This window comes from Gobio gobio (genome assembly GCF_949357685.1).
Source record: "Gobio gobio genome assembly, chromosome: 13".
Lineage (NCBI taxonomy): Eukaryota > Metazoa > Chordata > Actinopteri > Cypriniformes > Gobionidae > Gobio > Gobio gobio.
The window spans coordinates 31,914,165-31,937,902 of NC_137106.1; the positions used below are offsets into that span (position 1 = coordinate 31,914,165).

The window sequence follows — 23,738 nt, forward strand, 5'->3', positions numbered from 1 at the left end:
ATGCTCATAGCGCCTTGGAATGTGCCTTCACCATCAGAATTTTGACAGTCAGCCTTTACAAAAACTAGCTCAGAGCAGATATTTTCCTACGCATAACCTCACTACAGATGGTAACCAACCAAAGGGAATTTATTGAGAATTTATAATTCTGTCATCACTCACCCTCAAGTTGTTCCAAAACGGTATGAATTTCTTACTTCTTTTCAACACAAAAGAAGATATTTTGAAGAATGTTGGTAACTAAGCAGTTGACAGTAAAGCCATTGACTTCCATAGTATTTTTTTTCCCATAGTATTTTTTTTCCCATACTATGGAAGTCAATGGGGCCCATTAACTGTTTGGTTACCCATATTTTTCTTGAGGGTGAGTAAATGATGACATTTTGGGTGAAATTGGGTTAAATTCTCAATTTTCCCTGGGCTCCTTGGTTGGTTACCATCCAAACCATTCAGATTACATAAATATATTGCATAATAAAGTACATAATCTCAGATTAGAAAGCAAGGTATAATTACTGTGCTTACCTCTCATTTGGTTACCAAGACTTCTTTGAGGAACAGATTTGGTGTTTTTTCTTGTTCCTTTTTGCGTTTTATTGTTACAAAATTGGAGAGAAAAATAAACCCCACTGAAGAATAGGCTGAGGAAAAGTGACAAGATGGATACGAACTTGCGTCGTTCCGATGAACACCTCGGTTCAAAGCACCTGCTAGGTCAACTGTTAGGCCGTGGCTCCAATGTTTTCATTATAATGTAAATATTTGTGCGCTGAACTGGAAAAATAGCAGTTGCATTGCATTTTAAGACCCTCTGCAGTCTTTTATTCAAACATGGTGCCCATACATTTTCTCTCCAGACTTTTAGAGAGCATCATGTTAACAATGACTTGACTTTCGGTAACAGCGGTGACAACAGCATGAACGGGCTGCTGTGACAGGTCCGCTCAGACCAAAGTACACAAGAACCCTGCAAAGATGGCACTGATGGACTGAAACAGAGGTTCTCGTCTTCCAGAGATAGAACGCTCTGTGGCAACACTCTCTTTCTGCTAGCAGGCTGTGCAGGGAGCAAGGTCCCTCATTTGTATCTGCCAGTCCTGATTAATGATATTTCATCCTTACCATGTTCGCTTTTTTTTTTTTTCTTGTTTTTTTTGTTCCTCCCCCCCAACTTGCTCTCCTTGTTTCTCTCTCAAGCTCATTTCAATACAGATACACTGCGCTGGAACAAGCAGGTCTTATTGAGACTTACCTAGACACAGGGTGCTTCAAAACAGCCATGACACGTGCAGACTTACACATGTTTAGTGGAAACACTCACATGTGCACATCAGATTGGACCTGGATAAGAGAACTAATAATGGTAAAGTGATTGCACATGTCATGCTCCTATTAGGAAAACATGACGACATGAAAAGTCAGTGCAGTCAGGGCTGGCGCGTGACTATCTGGTTGTTAAGTCTTACGTCAAAAAAATAAAAAAAAATAAAAAAAAAACAAACCTCTATCTCATACCACAAGAAAAACAACAAACGGTGCTAATATAGGCCTACACACACAATGTGGTGTAATACTAAAAAAAAATTATAATCATAACCTTTATCTCCATACCAAAATTCCAGATGGCCAGGCAGTGATTCATCTTTTATAAATCGTTAAAATATTAATGTGAGAATAGAAACTGTTGTGTAGACTGTACGTATTTAAAATGTTTACCTTTTTAAAATGTTTGATGTTTAATATGAATAAATAGCGCTCATAAACGGCCGTCGATGGCATTCTCAAGTGAAACCCCCCCCCCATTTAATTATTATTTTTTGGACATTCGTTTGAATTATTGCACTTCCTTCCATCATCAAGTTATCACTTCATCAGTTATTCTACATCTAAATGAACTTTCCTTCATTCTAGTAGCCTAAAATGGCAACCCCATCCCGCCCCACATGGGTCTACATGAAAAACTCCCCGATGTAGGCTACATCCAAAAATATCATCAAAACGAAAGAAAAAACAGAGAAAAAAAATCCGTACATGAAAACAAAAGATGACTACTTTTACTGCTGGTGATGGCAAATGATTTTAAAGCCCGACACGCGCTTCTGAAAGGTAGGCTTATGCATGTGTAGCTATGTGAGAGAAAGTTATGTGGCTCACCTTATTGTGTGCACAATATTTATATATCCCAGCAAACAGTTGGACATTTAATGACCATTGAAAAGACGTCCCTCTGACACGACCTGTCATGGTTAAAAAATAGTTCCAAAATGAAAGTTGACTGGACGTAGGCTACGTTGAGCATATCTGAATGCATGTGTTAAATTTTTTTCCCGCTTTTTTGCCGTCCTATTTTTGGCTAGAGACACAACGTTGCCATCGGACCAATGTTTGCTGGGATGCCATATTGATATTAATAATATTTATAACCGATACGAAGGGCTGTGCGCGTGCAGAGTCTACCACTGATTTGTTGCTTTCCGTGTGTCATTCATTAAAAATGAACTTGAGACTTGTGCTTTCAGCACACTTGAATAAGAAACAATATCGAGTCTATAAAACGCTCAAGTACAGCTAATATTTCAAAATACTAAAAATTGAATCAAATAAAAATATAGCAAATGTCATCATTATTAATATTTTCATACTGTATGTCATAATCTGATGCTTAAAGGCTTAGTTCACCCAAAAATGTAAAATTTAATTACTCACCCTCATGTTGTTCCTATAAGACTTGCATTCATCTTCAATGATCTTTGATACGAGTGCTTTGTTTGTGCAAAAACAAACACAAAATCGATCGATTTACAAAATAATATTATCCAAAGCAGGGGTTTTCAAACTGGGGCCTGGGGACCCCCAGGGGTCCTCCAGAAGGTTCTAAGGGGTCCCCAGAAAATTTCAGAGAATAAAAAGGCAAAGCAAAAATGGCTAAAGTCTACCGAATATTACTGTTTCATTTCTAAATGTTTTTCTCCTTTCTTGCCGAATACATTCCAGAATTGTATATGTTTGCATTGTATCTTTAGTGAGTCCTTTATCTCGCTCACTGGGGTTGCAAGGCAGTTTTCTTAACACAGTACATGAGCTGCTTGCATACATTTATTGTGAAAGTTGTTATACAAATCATTTTTAATTGAAAATGTTCTTCTTCAGGCTTATACATCCAACATTAATATCCAGTTTACGTTGGGAAACAATATGTTGTATTTATAATGTCACACTTACTATTTATCTAACACTTTTAACATCTAACAATGTTTTTTCGTACATAACATTTTTTAGGAAGGGGGTCCCTCATAAAGGTCATTATATTTGGGGGTCCTTGGCATCATAAAGTTTGAAAACCCCTGATCCAAAGCACGTTCACGGAACTATGTCAGCTCTCTAGTCAACACAACCCACATGCGTCGTGGTGCTCCCCCTACTGGGTTGCAGGTCAATATTTTTGTAAATAAAGTGGTAAATTATGGGGTTTTTTGTGCAAACAAAGCACTTGCGTCGCTTCATAAAATTGAGGTTAAACCACTGGAGTCAAATGGATTACTTTAATGATGTCTTTACTACCTTTCTGGACCTTGAATGTGGTCGTTGTGTAGCTCCCAATGGAGGGACAGAAAGCTCTCGGATTTCATCAAAAATATCCTAATTCGTGTTCCGAAGATGAACGAAGGTCTCAAGGGTGTGGAACGGCATGAGGGTGAGTAATTAATGACAGAATTTTGGGGTGAAAAACCCTTTAAATTCACTTGTAGCACTTACAAAATTGACTTAAAACTTTGACCGACTGAATGATTATTTGATCATTGCTGCACATATAAACTTAATAACCAGCACCGCAACAAACACACCTTTTTCAGTCCCTTTGTGTTTTCTCCACACAGTTTGATTTCAGTCTGACCCTGTTAAATCATATTACCATGCATGTCCTCCCTGGGTGAGTGGGAATGTGATTTTGAATATGTTTGGTCTGTTCACAACTGTCAATTTTTGAGTTCTTTTTCTCAGTTGATAGCAGCTTCATGTCATGAAAACGAATGAGAAAAAGCGAAAGCTGTCCTCATCTGCAGAAAAAATAAGCTACTGCAGAACACAAAGTAACATGGTCTATTCCCTCCAAAGGCTGGCATAAACAACAGGCAGACAATGTGTTAATCTACCGCTCTTTGCATTGTTGGCAAGGCTTAGATCGGAGCCATGTTGCAAAACAGCGCTACCTTTCCTCGCACGGGTTTGGCTCACAGTGTCACACACTCTCTCCCATGGCACAGTACGACAACTAAACTGGGGGATCTGTTTAATCGAGTTTTAAATAGGAAGGTGAAGATTAAACTAGCGCCTCTCTGTTTATATTTGAACAGCGGGCCATACCCGGAAAAAAATGAACCTACGAGTGGATTAAGCACGTATTTGATTAAAACTGTATTTGATTATTTTTCTCCAAGGCCATTTCCTTACTTGATGCCTCCTGAGCCCCCTGATGGATTGTGGATAGAGTGAGCGTCATGTCATACAGATGAAGACTCAGGACTGATTACAAAAACAAATTAATCTTTATTCAGATGGGAGTGCAGCAAATCTCTCGAAACACAAATAAGTATTTACAGTTCCATAATCGCATGTAACAAGACGAGTCGCATAAAATCCTCCCTGAATGTGTGCGCTTGGGCTTTTTAATATATGCCGCTAGCAGCGAGTTTTGCAAAAACAGAATCTGAATGTGATAGTTAATATTCAATTTTAAGGCAACCTGTCTATTTCGCAGATGAAAATTGAACAATGGAGGAGAATTTTAAAGATCCAACCCTCTACGTGTCAAAAAATGGGTTGTACAGAACTCACAGAAGTGATTTTAAGAGGCTATATATAGAATATCAGAAGCCTGTTAAGGGAATATTGTTCCCATCCCACACCAAGTGAAGTAGACCCTGAGAGGTTGGGTTAAATTTAATGTGGTTTGTAAGGCAACTGCACAATAGAAATGTGTGCTGCACGGTGCAGCCTCGGTCCAACTGGATCGATACAACATCAAAACTCATCATCAAACCCAAGCGTCAAGCATCTTAAGTTACTCTTCCTTTCAACAAGCAAGGTCAAATGGTGTTCTCTAAAGAGTCCGTGTGAACACCTGACTGCCAAAGCTTTAAATTAAAAACAAATAGTAGGGGGGGGGGGGACTCACTGGGTTGAGAATACATGTTGTATCAGGGGCGATCCATTCTCTACAGAAACAACTCTGAAGCTATTATTTTGTGGCTCCTGTAGCACTGCAGTGTTCGCCAACCCATAGCTGATGACATTTTCAAAGTCCTTGAAGCTGATATGACCATCAGAATCTTGATCTGCATGCCTGTAAAATTGAATAAATGAATAAATGTGTTAATGTCCATGTATAAACAAATACAATCTAATACAATAAAGGGTAAGATGGAGGAAGATGCCCTCTTTAAGGATAATGTGCATTTACTTAAAAATATGTAGAGATGCGTTTTGCATGTAAATAAATGGAAACATTTGTTAATTTAGTTATTTAGTAAAACTTTAAACTTTGTTTAGTAAAACTGGAAATAAGACCACTACTAGGGTAAGATGATCCCCTATTAGGGTTACAAAGGGGCTGAGCATTTCTGCTACATTTCCGGAAACTTTACAAAAGTTTCTGTACATTTTCAGAAAGTTTCCAGAGATTCTGCAACCCTTTCCCCTATATATTTATTTATTTATTGAAAAGGGTGAATTATAATTATTGAGTAACTCCTTACAATAATGTCTCATTTGTTAACATTAATTAATGAACTAACAATAAGCAATATATTCGTACATAATTTATAATTTTTTTGCTAATGTTAGTTAATAAAAATGTTCATGCTAGTTCACATTGCATTAACTAATGTTAACAGATACAACTTAAAAATGCATTAGTAAATGTTGAGATTACAATTAAGATTAATTCATGCTGTATAAGTATTGTTCATTGTTAATATTAACTACACTGTAAAAAAGAATCAGGTCTCCAATTGAAAATTTTCTAGTGACCGATCACATCTAAAATTTTCAGTTGGCCAAACTGAATTTCTTGAATTTTAATTGCATCAATTCACAGAAATTCAATTTGCCCAACTGAAAAATGTAGATGTGATCGGTCACTAGAACATTTTCAATTGGAGACCTGAATTTTTTTTTACAGTCTATAATATAGTTAACTAATGTTAACAGAATAAAACTTATTGTAGTGTTACAAATAACTGTTAAATTAAATCAAACCATTAAAACACCAGCAAAAACATGCCAATTCTGAGGGCCCAAAGGTTCTAACTTAAACTTTTCACTTTAATAATTGTATGATAATAAATATTTGTTTTATTTTACTTTGTCCACAAAAACATATCATAATATCCAGCATTAAGTCACATATCACTATTCATATATCTAATAATACAAAATAAGATAACTTAACCTCAGAATATGGTTCAAATGATTAAGATTATTAAGATAATACAAAACTAAACACATTTATTTAATAATGTATTTAGTGACATCTATGGTCAAGTGGTAAATTAAAGGTGGTGGGGCCATCTTACTCTGGAGGGTATCTTACCCCATCTTACCCTACAACTTGCAAGACATTCAATGACATCCTGTAAATACAGAAAACGTGATTAGTTTGTACATTTAAAATCAGTTTAACTTTCAGAATTTATCTAAAAAGAAAAGACGGGAAGGCAAAGTGCTCTGTAATATTAAGCCAGAACCCAGAAAACACTATTGAGTACCTGTCCGTATCTGATATAAACTTAAACTGAATGGCAGGAGAGCAAGTAATATGCAATGCTTCAGCTCTCTCAAATTCAACATGACATCGTTTCTTTAATCTATATCCTAGGCGCTTCATCACTAACATGGCCTGCAATAACATTCCTTTTGAAAAACACTAATGTGGTTGGTGCAATCTGATAATCCATAAATGGGATGAAAAATGAGTTGCATGGACATGTTGTGGTTTAGCAGGTGTAGTCAAGTGTCTTCTTGCTTTGTGGGCCGACACAGCTGAACACCTGTAGAAGTGGTGGATATATCGCTACTCTCAGATGTGAAAGTGGCTGATGCACTGCAAAAAAAATTTTTCTTACTTAGTATTTTTGTCTAGTTTTCAGTCCAAATATCTAAAAAGCATTTACTAGACAAGCAAAAGTTTTTGTCTTATTTTGGGGGAAAATAACTCAAAATTAAGGGAGTTTTTGCTTAAAATAAGAAATTAATCTGCCAATGGGGTAAGAAAAATAATCTTAATTCAAACAGAAAACAAGATTATTTTGCTTATTTAAAAAAAGAAAACCCAAAGTTTTGAGTTATTTTCCCCCAAAACAAGACAGAAACTTTTGCTTGTCTAGTACATGCTTCTTAATGTAAGATTTTTTTGATATTTGGACTGAAAACAAGACAAAAATACTAAGTAAGAAAAGCATTTTTTGCAGTGTGTTCACTCTACCCTGGCAAGTAAGAGCAAGTCAATCAGTTCATTGCCTCGACAGGTGGTGGATGTGGATGTGTGGAGAGCTGCACATTTTCAACTGACCCAGTCTTTTATCTAGCCTGGTCCTACCAGACTCTCGTACATTTCATTTGTACAGAGAGTCTGGCCACTCTCCATTGACAAGGGTTTACTTCCTTGAAGACGGGTACTCTGTTGAAGTTTAAAACTAATGGATCTGCCCAGGGCCACTCTGGATCTGCCATAACCAATCGCTAACGTTTGGTCGTGACGTAGGTATGTCATCTCAAACTAGCACACGACATCAACGTCATCGTTCTCAGCCACTCCCTCTGTTCGCTGATTGGACCGGTTAATCCAGAGAATATACCGCAATCCCAGACGGAGTACTGAAGGAAAATGAAAATTAAGCAGAAGTGCGTAGGAGGGTACTTTTATCGGCCCTTAGGGGAAAAGTCATGTGGCAGGAAGAGGAGTCCTGACAAACTAAAGCTCTTATGCTGAAGCCAAATTTCAATTTTAGAAATGAAATGAGCTTTTCCACCTGATAAGGTTACCAAAAATGTCTTGATACTAAAAGTAAAAGCAAAGACAATGAAGGCACCATGGTTATAGGCTCACAGACATTTGTCTTTAGGTGTCAATGTCCTGTGACTGTGACATCAGTCGGTCTCGGTTTAACGCTGGAGTGACTTGTCCAGATCTATCACACACTTCTAGCTGCTGAGAGCAAAGCTCTTCTCTGTTCTCTCAAAACAAGCACATTTCACATTGGCGAATGAGTCATTCATTCGTGACATAACGAGCAGATAAAGACGGTGTGAGCAAATTGAATCGTGTCTGAGGAGCAGAGGAGGACATTACAGAGCAATGGGCTGACCATTTCTTCCTCAGTGCTCACTTCCTGTTTCAGAGATGTTATTAAAATAGCCATTCTGCTGGACAGAGGTCTTTAGTTTATGCTTTTTGGCCATCCATGGTTCAGCTGTTTATTGTCTACAGTGTATCACGCAATTCTGCAAGCAGAGGCTCAGATTGCAATCACGTAAAACTCATTAAGCGGATGTTTTTACCAAGACCGAGATTAATGCGGATAAAAACCGCCACAGGAAAACGGCTCCTCCAATTGCAGATGAGGAAGGGCAAACATAAGGGAAGAGATACAGAGGGAGAGCTGGAATTTTCTTGCCTCTCTCTCACTGGGGTGATTTCTCTATTACTCTCAACAGCAGACTGATCGAGTGCATACACAGCAGATGTGAGCGAAATTTGGTAGCAACAGGGAGGAGAATTAAAACAACATTAAGCATCCAGCAACTGGAAAATCACACTTCCCTTTTCCATGCCGGTGACTCCAATTCACATGGAAGTGTAGCACACATCTAATTAGATTCTAATGAAGTCCTCCCCATGGAGGAGGACCGTTGAGACATCAAGCATGCCCCTTCTCCTGAGCCTTTGCACCTCTCTGAAGCTTTCAACAGAAAGAACGATGGCAAAGAGCGAGGATGACTGCCTGAAACGTCACGGGCAGCTTTTGAACACCTGTGCTACTTTCACTGATTAAACGAATAGCAAGGTAGCACTCTTACTAACCTGCAATCAAGAGGTTGCAATTAAAGTCTGACAAGGTTGAGCATAATCATGTGTGAAGAGGATTGCGTGGACTGACAATCTAATTTACGTAGCAAAGCAGACCGAGTCCTGCATTGCCATGTTTGATTGAGTGATGTGATGTTAGAACTAAGGCTTTGTATCAAAAAGACTGGCAGGTTGTCATATGAGAGCACAGTGGTGGACATGGAGGGACCAAGTAGTCTTTAGCTCCGTGAGAAGAGACACATGAGTGATATTTTAGCTTTCATTCTCTGCTAGGTGTAGTTAACGTAGCACTGTCAGTCAATTCAGGTCTGTGATGCAAAGCCCTGTCAGTGCAGTCACCATAAACAGTCCATTGTTTTAATGAAGGTACAGTTCTAGGGCTGTATATTGATACAAATTATCTGATTCAATTCAATTCTGATTTACAAGCTCTTTACTCAATTCTCATTTCAATTTGATTCAGAATCAGATGGGTATATTTTAACCATATGTACACTTTGTTAACATATCAAAAACGTTTTATATAATGTAACTTATACAAAACAGTGTTTCAGATGGATTCAACTGTTAAATTGTCTTTCTGAACTAATAATGAGGAACAATTCACCCCAAAACTATCTGTAATTTAATAACCCTCAAGTCATTCCAAACCTGTATTACTTTCATTCTTCTCGAGGAATGTTTAAGCTGTTTTTTCCATACTATGAAAGTCAGTTGGGTCCACAACACTGGGGAAAAAAAATCTTCTTGTGTTCTGCGGAAGGAAAAAAAGGTTAAAATAACTAGTTCCCCCAAAAATGAAAATGGTGTCATCATTTATTTACCCTCATTTTGTTTCAACCTGTATGATAATTTCAACCTTGTTTAATAATTTAAGAAATATCTTGCTTTGTTTTTGTTTTTTTTCCTTCTTCTCCTAAACTGTTGGTTAACAACACTTTTAAAAATATATTCTATGCTCCATAGAAGAAATAAAGACATACAGGTTTGGGATGACACATGGGTGAGTACATGGTTACAATTTTTATTTTTGGTAGGGATGCACCTATATGAACATTTTGGCTGATTCTGTTAGCCGAGAATTCTTTATATTTGAAAGCCGATACCCAATATATTGGCAGATAAAATTTATTTTGTTTTAAAGGGGTGATGAATTGAGAAATCAACTTTCCCTTGAGCCTTTGATATATAAAAGTTCATTGTGATATACGAATATCCTGTAAGTTTCAGAGCTGAAAACTTTTTTGTTAGTCAAAGAAAAGCTTTTATTGACACCAGGCCCAGAAAACGTTCGATCAAGGAATATGTCGACCACTGACGTAATAGGATGCAGAAGCACCGCCTCAAGCCCGCCCACCGGCACGTGGAGCTAAACGGGTCGCAGTACCGAGCAAGAAACATGCCGGTTCCAGCTCACGTGCGTAAGACATTGCGCGTTTGTTCGTTTCATTTCACAGCGGAATTGATTGTAAACAAGATACAGTTTGAGACTGGATTTGCAGACATATTGAGATTAAAACACAATGCTGTGCCTTCTATATTGGATCCGACAGGAACGGTGCAACACACTTATGTGAGTAAAACATGTTTTTTATATGTGTTAGTATTGCATTGTTACAGATCGTTTGAAATCTATTGTTTACATACCTTAGCACGCGGTCACAGGCTGGAGAATCCTCTATTTGAAGTGTTATTGCTTAATTCGTGATCATACTCAGACTTGTAACGTTATGGGCCAGGGCTCGGACTTGACTTTTTCAAAAGCCCAATATCCCCGGGGCTATGTGTTTTTACCAGCCTGCCGACAGGCTATCTTAAATAGTGAAATAACGCGCGCGCGTGTGTATGGTTCTGGGTTATATTCACTGATCGGGCGCCAACATTCCAATCAATCACGGGTGGATGAGAGATGAATCTTTGTGTTTGTTTAGTAAAGATATTTTGCGAGTCCTGTGAGCGATTCCCCAGACGCTTTGACACAAAACAATGCCCACATGTACTGAGAGGAGCTGAAGCTCATTAAATATGCAAATCTTATCCAATCCTAGCCGTGGCCGTTTTCCAAGTCTTCAGTGCGGCACACCCATAGAAACCGAGTGTTTCTTCAGAGAGCCTCAAAACCAAGGCAGAAAATAGTCTATTACTTATTCATTATGATGTTTCTGAATGTAAAATCCATGCAAACGTCATAAGTTGACCGGAGATAACAGTATAAAAAAATAAAAAAGCCAGTTCATGACAACTTTATTTGCTGTTTCAGCTGTGTGCGCAGAAGCTGAAGAGCTGAATGAATACCAGGAAACAGAAGTGCTAGCAGGTTACATAACTCAACCAAACGCATCATTTTATTAGAGAGATAAATATGAGATATGAGATTAACCATATATTTATACAACATAAACATAATATTACAACGTATATCTGCACAAAATGAATGCACAAGTGAATTTGAACTAAATTACGTGCTAGTCAGAATGTGTAACTGTTGTGGATGCGCTCTTCCCATAACAACACACTGAAACACGGCAACTAAACCCAAACAATTCACGTTTTATTAAAATAATGTTCATATTATAATGTTACGTAAATATGACATTCCCAATCATAGTTATTAATGTCATGCATTGCTGTTTGAGCTGCATGCGCTGAAGTTAAAGGTGATGCCCGGCACGCTTTACTACCATGTTAATTCTTAATCCAAATTTATAATTTAAGATAAACAGATAATGAAGATCGGATATATATGCACAAAAACAAACATAATATTACAACTAACCATTGCACAAAACAAAAGGCTGCGAAATGCATAAGCTAAATTATAGTCATTAAGATGCAACTCAGTATGTGCCTTCAGTAACAAGGTGCTAAACAAGGGCGTACAAATTATAATTTACATTATTTTACAGTAGTGTTTTCATTATAACTGACATGTTGCACTTAAAGGATTAGTTCACTTTAAATAGAAAATTACTCCATGATTTACTCACCCTCAAGACATCCTAGGTGTATAGGACTTTCTTCTTTCTGATGAACACAATCAGAGTTATATTTATAAATATCCTGAGGTTTCCAAGCTTTATAATGGCGGTGAACGGAGCCTACGAGTTCAAAAGCTCAAAAAAAGTGCATCCATCCATCATAAACGTACTCCACATGGCTCCGGGTGTTTAATAAAGGCCTTCTTAAGTGAATCAATGCGTTTTTGTAAATAAAAAATAAAAAAGAATAAAGTAAAATATCTAGCTTTCGCCAGACCACTTTCCGTATTCAATTTACGAAGAAAGTGTAACGCCTCTCGCAGTTCAAGACACTTATTCTACATCATACATCGCGTCAGTTATGCTTTTTTTCTTAAGTTGTATACGGAAGGTGATATTTTACTTTATACCATGTTAAATATGGATATTTTTTCTTACAAAACCCCACCGATTCGCTTCAAACTCGTGAGCCCTGTTCACTGCCATTATAAAGTTTGGAAACATCAGGATATGTATTAATATAACTCTGATTGTGTTCATCAGAAAGAAGAAAGTCCTATACATCTAGGGTGGCTTGAGGGTGAGTAAATCTGTGAACTAATCCTTTAACTGTATTTTCCTTTTTGAAGTGATTTCAATCATATTTCAAGCAATTCAAAAACTATCATGGTGAACAGTGCGCATCTGAAGTGTCTCAGCTGAAGGAAATAATCCATTTATCTGCTTTAATATCTGCAACATTTTCTTACTGGGTCATTATCGATAACATTCAAAAGGAATATCGGTCGATAACGGTATGGTGGCCGATATATCGTGTATCCCTAATTTTTGGTCGAACTATACCTTTAAGATTCCAAATGTGATCGCTTCATTCAGGCTTTTTTTGCCAGAAGATTGTTAGGTCCCTAAATGGGCCTGCCGTTCCATGTGCACAGGTGTCTCCCTCCTCAGGCTCTTAGCTGCATGGGTGCTTCTTAGCCTACAGCCAGAGATGAGGAATATCTTGGGGGCTGAGTGGCGATGAAGACTCATCGAAGCATGCAGATCCTCTAATTACCACATTGTCATAGCTAGAATACCACCATAATCAGAATAATGCCGCATTGCTCTGGGATGTTGTTCTTATTACCACGCAGTGTGGCAGCTGTATCTGTGAACACTCAGCTAATCAACTCAGCTGAGAACCTGCCAAGTCATCCGCCCAGGCCACGTCTCCCACGAAACACTCACTGTGTGTGATCGGTGCAGCTTCTGATACCACAGTGGGGCGAGATGGAACCTGACCGTAGTGAGAAAGACGAGCCAGTCTTCTTAGTCACATAGGATTTGTGTTGGGACAGAAATCAGCATGGAATTGTGAGAGAGTGGGCAAGATTTGCTCGGCAGCAATGTGTTGGACGGCCATAAGTGAGATAAATATTGCCTGGATGATTCGTTTGTCTCACACCTCCATGCCAGGATTCCCTGTGGAGGACACTGCAGCCTTCCCGGGAGATGGAAAGAGGCGGGTGATGACATCATCAGCGCGGCCCACAGGAACAGGTGTATTCTTCTGATTGGTGTTCAGATGTTCTTTTTTCCTCTCTTTATTTATTAAATTTCGGAACGAGGGGAGATGGGAAGGAGAAGCATGGCAGACTGCAAGCGCTACTCTGTCACTGTCAAGAAAATGCACACTTTGCTCCTGTACTGACGCTGCAAATACCTGAAGGAAAAGATGCTCTATTGGCTTACTTTTCTCTACACCAGCACAGTTTTTATTCTAAGGCACAGAACAACATATCTTCAAAAGTGCTATGAAAGGGGTTTCCAAACTTTGATGCCAATAAGAACCATAATATCAGCTTCCACATTTAAAGCTTGCAAAGTCAGTTCGTTGATTAATTCAATTCAAGTTCATTTGTATAGCATTTGTATGCAGCACTTAGTGTAGATTTGGCTTTTATTTCTTATAGTTCAAAACTAGGTCAATAAACAGAATGCAATAATCACAATTAAATAATAATCCATTTATCTGCTTTAATATCGGCAACATTTTCTTACTGGGTCATTATCGATAACATTCAAAAGGAATATATATCGGTCGATAACGATATGGTGGACGATATATATTGTGCATCCCTAATTTTTGGTCAAACTATACCTTTAAGATTCCAAATGTGATCGCTTCATTCAGGGGTTTTTTGCCAGAAGATCGCCAACTTCCCTAAAGAAGGGCTAAGGGCAATAATCACAATTAGTCTCGCAATTAATAGAGGTTTTCACACTGAAGGAACCTTTTCATAGTTCCTAGAACTATTGGCAGAAATACCTGGATTTTGGCATGTGTGCACCGCAGGAACTAGGAACGATTTTAGTTCTAGGAATGCCTTTTGGGGGAACTAAAGCCCCGTTTCCACCGAAATTACCCAGAACAATTTGTATCAGGAACTTTTTTTACAGGAACTTTTTTCCCCCCAGACCTGCTACTGTCTGCGTTTCCACTGCGGTCTAAAGGACCGAGAAGATTAGGCAAATTAGTCTGGTGATGTAGGACTGCGTACGGCGCGACTGCTCTTCCCAGTCACCGACGAACAGCAATCATTTTTGAGCGATACTGTCTGCAACAATAACAAGTATAGAGGAGATTCAAGCAGCGCTGCTTTTGCTGGTTATGTATTGGTTTACTAAAGAGGTCATTAACAAAACGGCGGAAAAGAGACGAGTACTGATACTAAAGAGTATTCTGAAAGCTCGTAAAGCTAGATTTAAAATAAGACAAAGTATGTTATTATCAGCTATTACGGACATTGACCATGAGATGGCTGAGACGAACGCGTGGCATTAGACAGAAAGAGCAAGGCTGATATTTACTGAACGCAGAACAAACCTCGCAGAAGACTTTTTAAAATGCCGGTTGAAATAAAATGCTGCGTGAGCTCAACCAATCAGCATGTTCAGCGCCCAAGTCTCACCACCGAAAGTTCCCGAACTTTGAAAAAAATACTACCTCGGGAGCAGGGCCGTTTCTGAGGGGGAAATATTTACCCGGAACTTCATTTAGACCCTGGTTCCTGCGGTCGAAACACACCGAGTACCACCCAAAAGTTCCTAGTTCCTGGGGAAAGTTCCTGTGGTGGAAACGTGGCTTAAAGTACCATGAAGATTAGGCAAATTAGTCCAGAGACGTGGGACTGCGCGCGGCTGCTCCTCCCAGTCAGCGACGGACAATAATCATTTTTGTGCAATACTGTCTGCAACAATAACAAGTATAGAGGAGATTCAAGCAGCGCTGCTTTTGCTAGTAATGTGGTTTACTAAATATGTAATTAACAAAACGGCGGAAAAGAGACGAGCACTGATACTAAAGTGTATTCTGAAAGCTGGTAAAACTAGATTTAAAATAAGACAACGTATGTTATTATCAGCTATTACGGACATTGACCATGCGATTGCGGAGACAACGCGCGCCATCGGACAGAAAGAGCAAGACTGATATTTACTAAATGCAGAACGAACCTCGCAAGACTTTTAAAAATGCTGGTTGAAATAAAATGCTACGTGAGCTCAACCAATCAGCATGTTCAGCGCCCAAGTCCCACCCCCGAAAGTTCCGGAACTTCATTTAGACCCTGGTTCCTGCGGTCGAAACACACAGAGTACCACCCCAAAGTCCCTAGTTCCTGGGGAAAGTTCCTGCGGTGGAAACGCGGCTTAATTTAGCTTCAGAGTAGGGTCCAACCCAGCACAATAGGAACTTCCAGTGACGCAAGTGTACGCTTATTTAAAGCACCCGCCATTTAAAAAGAAAAAAAAAGTTGTTTACGCACCGATTATCCATTTTATTCATGATGAGCCTAATGTGTTTTGAATTATGGGTGGCACTTCTGGTTTGAGGAACTTCCATTCAAAAGACTGAAATGAATAATTTCAAATCATAAGGTTACCCTACAAATAAAGCTTATCCGTCAGTTTGACTGAATTAGCTGTCAATTTTCCTTCATGTTTTATTTTCAGACATCATGAGAATAACGTGTTTTTACGTGACGTTATAACAAGTATCTATGGCTCTATGGTAGATATGGTATCTAAGAGCTCTTTTCAGTTGCTGCATTCTTTTCCTCATGATTATTTTCTTTTTTCCCTTTGCATTCCGCTATAATAGTATGAAAAAGGACAACATATACTTTACATTTGTGGTCTGTTCTCCCGATTTAATTTACGATATATCCCATTAATAATTCACTGGAATGCGCGAAGAAACTCACGTTTTTCTGCTCAAATCCTCACGTCTCTTTCCCGGTAAATACAATTTATTATCTGTCAAAATTACAGAAATTATTTTGAAATAGTATTACGCAATTCTGAAGTTAATGAACATGTTTTATTATGGCAACGTACAGTATGTTACATAATGCAGATATATATCACTACAGTGATATTTAACCCGTCCGTTATTGCTGTGGAAAGAATCGCACTTTTGGGGTTATTCGTGGTCTGTTGAAAGTACCTTGTTGATGCTTCTACACTTTTAAATGTCATTTTAATGTCCAATGGTTGAAGGATGAGTAGAATAATGTCATCTCATTGTACCCAGTTTAAAAAAAAAACGTATTATTACATTCACAGAGCGAGCCTTTCACTGATTGTTTACAGCTTAACAGAAGTTACACCCATAATTTGCGCAAAGTGTCATGGGGCTTAGGAAGAAGGTGGATAGCCTATATATTTACGCCAGAAACTCTGCAAACATGGAAAACAGTGATAGATGGACATCTCAACCTTCACGCTAAAGAGAAATTCCAACGCAACTTTGAGGGGACCAAGTGAAACATGATTATGTATGTCTGTTCAGATAGCAACCTGACATCACCACACGGCAAACGCTAATACTTTTTCATACTGTCAACTTCTAATCGTATTAGACAGGACTGTTAAACAGATTATAAAATACAATGAAGACGGAGAATGCGAGCACTGTGTGCTCAGGCTCTGGTGTTCTCAGCGACCACCAAAACGGCCCTAGGGAAACTTTTAGTTCTCGGGGAACCACCCTGATGGTTAGTTCCTATAACTAACTTCCTAGAACTACCCGGTGCGAAAGCCCCTAATGAAACTGTAAAATTCAAAATTACAAAAATTGGTTAAATGATAAATGTAGTTACATATATTTAATGAAAATGTTAAGTTAATCTGATTTTGACAGACCTAAAATATATATTTTGTACATTTTGTCCAATTTTCTGCCTCACTTTGCAGCCCCCTAGCCCTCAGTTTGAAAACCCTTGCACTATGAAACTCTGTAGATGTATCTGTAGATGAACTGTCATCTCTGCCACCACATTGTTTCAGCATTCAAAAAGGAGAAAACTTAGACATAATCAGGTTCTACTTCAGATAAACAAAGTGACAGATCTCTGGATATGCAAATGACACAGGAGCCTAACAAGCAATCAAAGATGCATGGCATCGTAAAACAGAAAACCTTCTGCTCTTTCATGCTGGTGGATAAGGAAAGAGCCCGTGCACTACTGAGATGTGCTCTGATTGTGTCTTAATTGAGACGCATCATGAATCTTATGACTGCTTCATTTTATTTGCTCTTCTTTTGTCCAAATAAGAGTGCACAAAGAGTGGCGGGACCCTGGAGCGCTGCATTTTCACCTCTGATCGATGTAGACCTGCTTGCAACGTGGAAGAGATGTTATGGCCACGGCTCAATTTTATATTAACAAAACCGCTTCCATTAAAACCAGCACCTTGCTGTCATGGCAACCGCTGAAAGTATCAATGGGAGTTGTGAAATGTGCAGCAGAAATTTCTTCCCCGCCTGTGGCCCCCAGACGTGATATTGATGCCGCTGTCAGGGGCGGCTGGCTTCCAGCTCCACAGCTACCTGTCGAGCCTACAAACAAGATGCGGGTTAATTCTGGCAGCGTACGACAAGAATCTACACATCTTGTCCCCATGCATACACGCATAATCCCTCAAGCTGCTTAAGCACGAGGAAAGCCAATGGATGTTTTTTTTTTTTTTTTCAGAAAATACATATGATTAGCAAAGGTGAGGTTAAATTGTATCATTTTTCATGGCTGATTTTCCGATTTTTTATTACAAACAAATTGTCCAATTCCTTTACCGGATATTTTTTTCTATAACAGGCAAGCCATCCAGCCATCCAAACAAAGATGCTACACACATGTAGCATTAGCACATTTTTTAAATTATAATTAAATTGTATAATTTCAAGATTTAAAGCAAAAACAGAATGTTGTGACTTTGTTACATAAAACGCCTGCACAGTAGGTGGCGCTTATGGAACAGAAGCAGTTTCTTTGGGTACCGCTCTACAGATGGCAGCACTGCAACGACTTTATATGGAGATAAGAGGAAAAGAAAATGCCATTGAAACTTTTCTGAAGACAGTTAGTACCCTTCAGAGATACATTCATATAAACCCCCACCCCCAATTCAATATTTATCTTTTTCTTCCTACATTTCGAGCATTGAGCTTGTTGAGCCTGGTGTATTTTCACTGCTGGCGTGTCTGTGTTCTCTTCCTTTCGTCCGTACTTGGCATGCCCTGTCTCTGGTCTTTGTTAGTGGGCTATTTACTTCATAATATTTCCACACAAATGACATTTTGAGAACATTATTGCAATGCAGTTTGTGTGCAAGTCCAGAATAGAGATCGACCAAAATAAAACAAAGAAAGGGCCAGTTCCGATTTATGGCCGGTCGACCGGTGTACCTCTAGTGACGTGCTTGAGTTATTGAGTTCGTAATATTACAGGCCTGTAAAGATAGACAGATGAAAACATATTTTATCTGTATACATACCAGGGCTCAACTAAGAGGCTGGCCTGCTGACCCAGGGCCAGTATGAGAATGTTTCGGGTCAGTTCATGGAAGTGTGGCTGGCTTTATTAGGCAAACACTACTTGTTTATTATTATTAAGTACATGTATTTTTATGCCTTGCAAACATAAACAGTTGGTTTGTTGGTTTTGTTGTTACAAAATTCTTCCTGTTGAGAATGGTCGCACAGAATACAGTCAAATTCACAGAATGTAACAGCTATATTTCCATCAGAATTTCTCAAGTTTGTCCCTCTTCTCTACAGCACAGGTGGTCTATAGACAGACACCAGTGAAGAAAGAGAGCAGTGCTAGCAGGGACAGTCTATTCTTAACCATCTGACAGGAGTGCACTGAAAACGAAGCTGTTGTTCCAGCAGTCCCACACACCCAGAGAGAGTGCATGCCAAACAACACTTACAGTCAGATGAGCAGTTTATTTCTCTTTTACTCACATACACATACACACAACCACACACCCACACACACACACACACACACACACACACACACACACACACACACACACACACACACACACACACACACACACACACACACACACACACACACACACACACACACACACACACACACACACACACACACACACACACACACACACACACACACACAATCGTGCATGTAAAAACACATTTAGTGGACACAACATAACAAAACTACACACACACACCCCCAAAACCAATCACCTCTCTGTGCACCCGACATTAGGATATAAAGCACTAAAACATCTAAAGGAGAACGCCACAGTTTGATTCATGCCATGCTTAGAATCCTGACACGTTTTCAGCAAAGCCATGAAGGCGAAACTAGGCTGTAAAGCCACAGCTTGAGGCTGTAAATTAGAATGTGCTTACCGGGAGGAGAGATTGATGACTACGTAGTGTGCATCTTGTGACTCGCTCACTTAGTTAATAGGGCATCACTGTGACTTTCCACATCTGCACTCATCCTGGGCACAGCGACTTCTTAAACAGAATTAAAAGAGATGTCCATGTGACATCCTTAAAAAGCTTGTTGACCAATCGTTTGAGGAGGCAGTTTCCTGGCCGAGCTTTACAGGTGGTAAATGGATTACGTAACTGGGATTGAAAGTCACGACGACGGGGCTTTGTGGAGCATGCCGAGGAAAACGAGAGGAGCTGTGTTGTTTGTTCCAAGGCTATGGATTTCTAATAAATGTTTACCGCTCGCTTTGGCCCCAACACTCTCTACAACAATCCGTTTTAGTCACGGAAAGGGAAAGTCAATTTATTTAAATCCAGCTCTTATCCTGAAAACTCATCCTGGCTTCAAACCCGTCCCAAGCCACTGGCTCCATTTGGCATCGCTGTCATTTCCAGCCGTCTTCTTAATAACTCCTTGACTTAACCCACTTCCCGACGCAGGGGCCCTCATATTCAATCATCGTCTGCTCCAGGAGAGACCAATCCTCTGTTTATATTACTCCACAATTTATCCCACTTTAAAAGACTGCTCAGAGAGTGAGAAAGGAAAAGAGAGAAGGCACTGGAGGCTCTTTACCATAAGCCTGATTCATCGTGAAAATTTTCTTGTTGTTCAATCAGGCAGTGTAATGAGAGCATCTCAGTCTATTCAGATATCTATTGACTCTTCTGCTCTATTCAAACACTTTTGCTGCTTTAGTTCTCTCTGCACTTCATAAGCTTTTCCAGGAAAGCCTCTTAATGGAATGTGACTCAGAGAGACCAGCGTTTTCAGACAAGTGAAGACACATTCAGGAAAACAAAACGAACAAGGCTGCCGTACGTGCAACCTGCTCTACTACAAATAAATCCATTGAATCGCTGCCAGTATTGTTAGTACTGTCAAGCTTGGAGCACAAACCACATAGGGCAGAAAGCAGGCAAAACATAGACTTGTTGGGTAATCAATCCGTTTCTGTGTCCCAGGAGAGACTTGAGCAGACATCCCCTGCAACACCTCCTTTTTAAGCCAACCGGGGTATCAGGCAGACGCAGACATGGCGCTGGTTCTTGTGCTGGAGGAGGTCTCTCAGAACTAGCCCGAGTTTTCACTGTCTTGAAAGGTTTAATAATGACTTAAGTAACTGACTATAGCCACTTTTCCACTGTCGGGCCAAACCGTTCTCATTGCTCAACCGTTCAATTCCGTGCCAATCTGGCCCAGCTGGTACGGATATAGTTAAATTTTTTACTGTGGTACTGATAACGGAGCTCTTTGGAATGTAATACAAATGCTTCAGTCGGTTGCTTGGTAATGGACGTTACTTTGCACACAAAAAAAGTACGCTTGGCAAGCTACCGATAAACTGGCAGTCAGGCAACAGAAAAGTGACCAACTACGCGCATTCTACCGTGCTGAGAACTCCAGACCAAGAACGGTTTGTTCAAGAACGAACCAAGCTCAAGTGGAAAATAACTTGAGCCATTCCTTACCGTTCATAGAACCGTTCGGCCAGGTTCAATGCATTGAATCTCTTTTAAGTCCAGTTCAACAAATTCCTATTCCTATCATTCAAGCTTCCTGTGGGGTTTCGTCAATTCCATTTAAATTCATAAATAGAAAAAGGAGACTACTGATTGTTGGTTATTTTGGGAGCGATCTAGTTTGTATGCATTTTGCCCAGCTGCATACACGGTCCAGATCAGATCACTGGCTCTGGCACCCTTACAGTGGGTAAGCAGTGAGATTGCACTTTTCAAGACAAAAAGCAGAACTCCTGCTACTGAATTACCATAATATCAAAAGTCAATTTTTGCTCATGTCTACAGAAGGAGACACGGTTACAATTCAAGTGTAAAAATTTGGGTTATACAGCAGGACTTTAAAGCTCAGCGGAGAGAGTGGGCGTGGAGTATCTGGGCCCAGTCAGGTACAGATGAGAAATCCAGAGGAGAAATGAGGTTCCATATGAGGAAACCCTGCTGGGGATGAAATGACCCTAGTATTGAGGAGGCAAGGATGGCAGCTTTCCATGCGCATTGCTCTCTCTGCTGATTAGTAGGACTGATGCTCTCCTGCCAGAGCCGGGCATGCGGACTGATGGGAGATCACCAGGGTTCTACATCTTCTCCATTAACACTTCATCTCGCTCACCTGAGGGGAGCCGAAATATGAAATCAAAATATAAAGAGCTGAGATGAGAGAGAATCTCTGAGCAGACAAAACATGCACAGTCAAGCTCCACCACTCGCCCATGTACAGTTTATCCCTCACACAAATGTTCAGTGGTTGGAACTCCAGATACACACTCTCCAACAGTGCTCCGGTTACATATTCAGATCAAAATGCTTCACAGTATGTACCAACTGAAGAAAATGCACTGATCCTCCAATCTTCTAGTGCTCTTGTGTTCTTGTTGGATGTTCCTCTGTGCTTTGTGACCGAAAAAGAGAGCGCTTTCTTTGTGTCTTAAAATATGCCTCTGCTGCTTCTGTACCAAATCGCGATTTCTTTTGTCAGATGCAACTGAATAAAGGACCTTCATCTTTTTGGGAGAGGTGGGGGGCCCACCGAGACACGTCACACGCGACTTTGTCAAAATCAGTGGAAATGCCGCATGCTGTTGGGAATTTGTGTTTTTAATTCAATTTCTCTTTGCCGTCTAGACGCTGCTGCAATGATGATACAGTTGTGGCATTTCTTCATTTCTTCACAGAGATATATGCCACGCTTTATAATGCCAGGGTTGACACATACATGCACGGCACAGAAATAAATATCAGGATCACAGTCAAGAGTTTTTGATTAAATCAAACTGATTAAAAATTAAAAACATTAAAACTTGTGTCTTAGGTAAACACGGTCTGAACAACAAAAATTAAGCTCAAGCTGCATAAGGTCCTCTGCAACTCTTGTTATGGACAACAGAGGTCACAGAGAACGGTGTCATAGACATAAGAAGCGCCCCGTGGGATGTGTAGAATGGCAAATCATGCTAAACATCATTCACGGGATGTTTTGCCCCTCAGGACGAATGCACTCATAATTCATGCTATTGTCCGTACACACTCATTTGTTTGATGTTTCTCCGATATCTCTTACTCACCCCCTCTCAAAAAGTCAAGACATGCTTAGGAGGAAATTCAAATGTGGAGCACTGCAGCAAATGTCAGGAACAATGTAAGCCTTTGAGATCTGCAATGTGAGTGGGGGTTTGTCAGGGAGGAAAGCCAGTGATCAGTGGCTCAGATATAGATGCTGATAGACCCTAGGGCTTCTTCACATGAACTTGAGGGGTGTACTGTAAAGCACAGACAGCTGTAAAGCCACTATAAGAGGATACAAAGAATTAGATCAAAACATGATAAACCAAGCAATAATATCAAAGCATTAATGACTCATCCTAATGAAGAATACATCTTTAATCAAACAAGAGTCGTTTCTATGTATTTTAAATGAGGCCACAGACAAAAAATTGTATGGCAACCAAGAGTGAATTAAAAACAAGATATATCATTGAGATAAAACTTAAAATAAAAAATAAAACACTTGCTGCTTCAAAATGAAAAACTCAAACTGCATATTTTTTGTGCAAATCCTCAGCTTTGAGAACTGATTGTGCCGGGTGACTGATGGTAATTAGTTGAAATTAGGTTGCAAGCAGGGCCACAGTATATCAGAGCAATACTGTTCTTTTTTCTCTTCCTCTAATTTGTTTGCAGTCTTAAGCAGCGAGTGAGCTCAGGAAGCTTTTGATATATAGAAAAAAAACTGGAACTTAAAAAATAAATAAAAAATAAACAAGAAAATACAATTTAGGGCTGCAACAATGATTCTGCTGATTATTTTGTGGATTATTTAAATCTTGTTCTGCAATCCGAATCAATA

The 23,738-nt window shown here is 39.4% G+C and overlaps 1 protein-coding gene across 1 annotated transcript in view; it reads right to left on the reverse strand.

Annotated features, from left to right (window-relative positions):
• Window positions 1-4,530: 4,530 nt before the first annotated feature.
• efcab11 (EF-hand calcium binding domain 11) overlaps window positions 4,531-23,738 on the reverse strand; it is a 105,181-nt gene continuing 85,973 nt past the window's right edge. Inside the window, exon 6 of the mRNA XM_079833371.1 lies at window positions 4,531-5,344. Within this exon, the coding sequence (XP_079689497.1) occupies window positions 5,173-5,344 (172 nt within the window). The 3' untranslated portion in view covers window positions 4,531-5,172. The remainder of the gene's footprint in view (window positions 5,345-23,738) is intronic.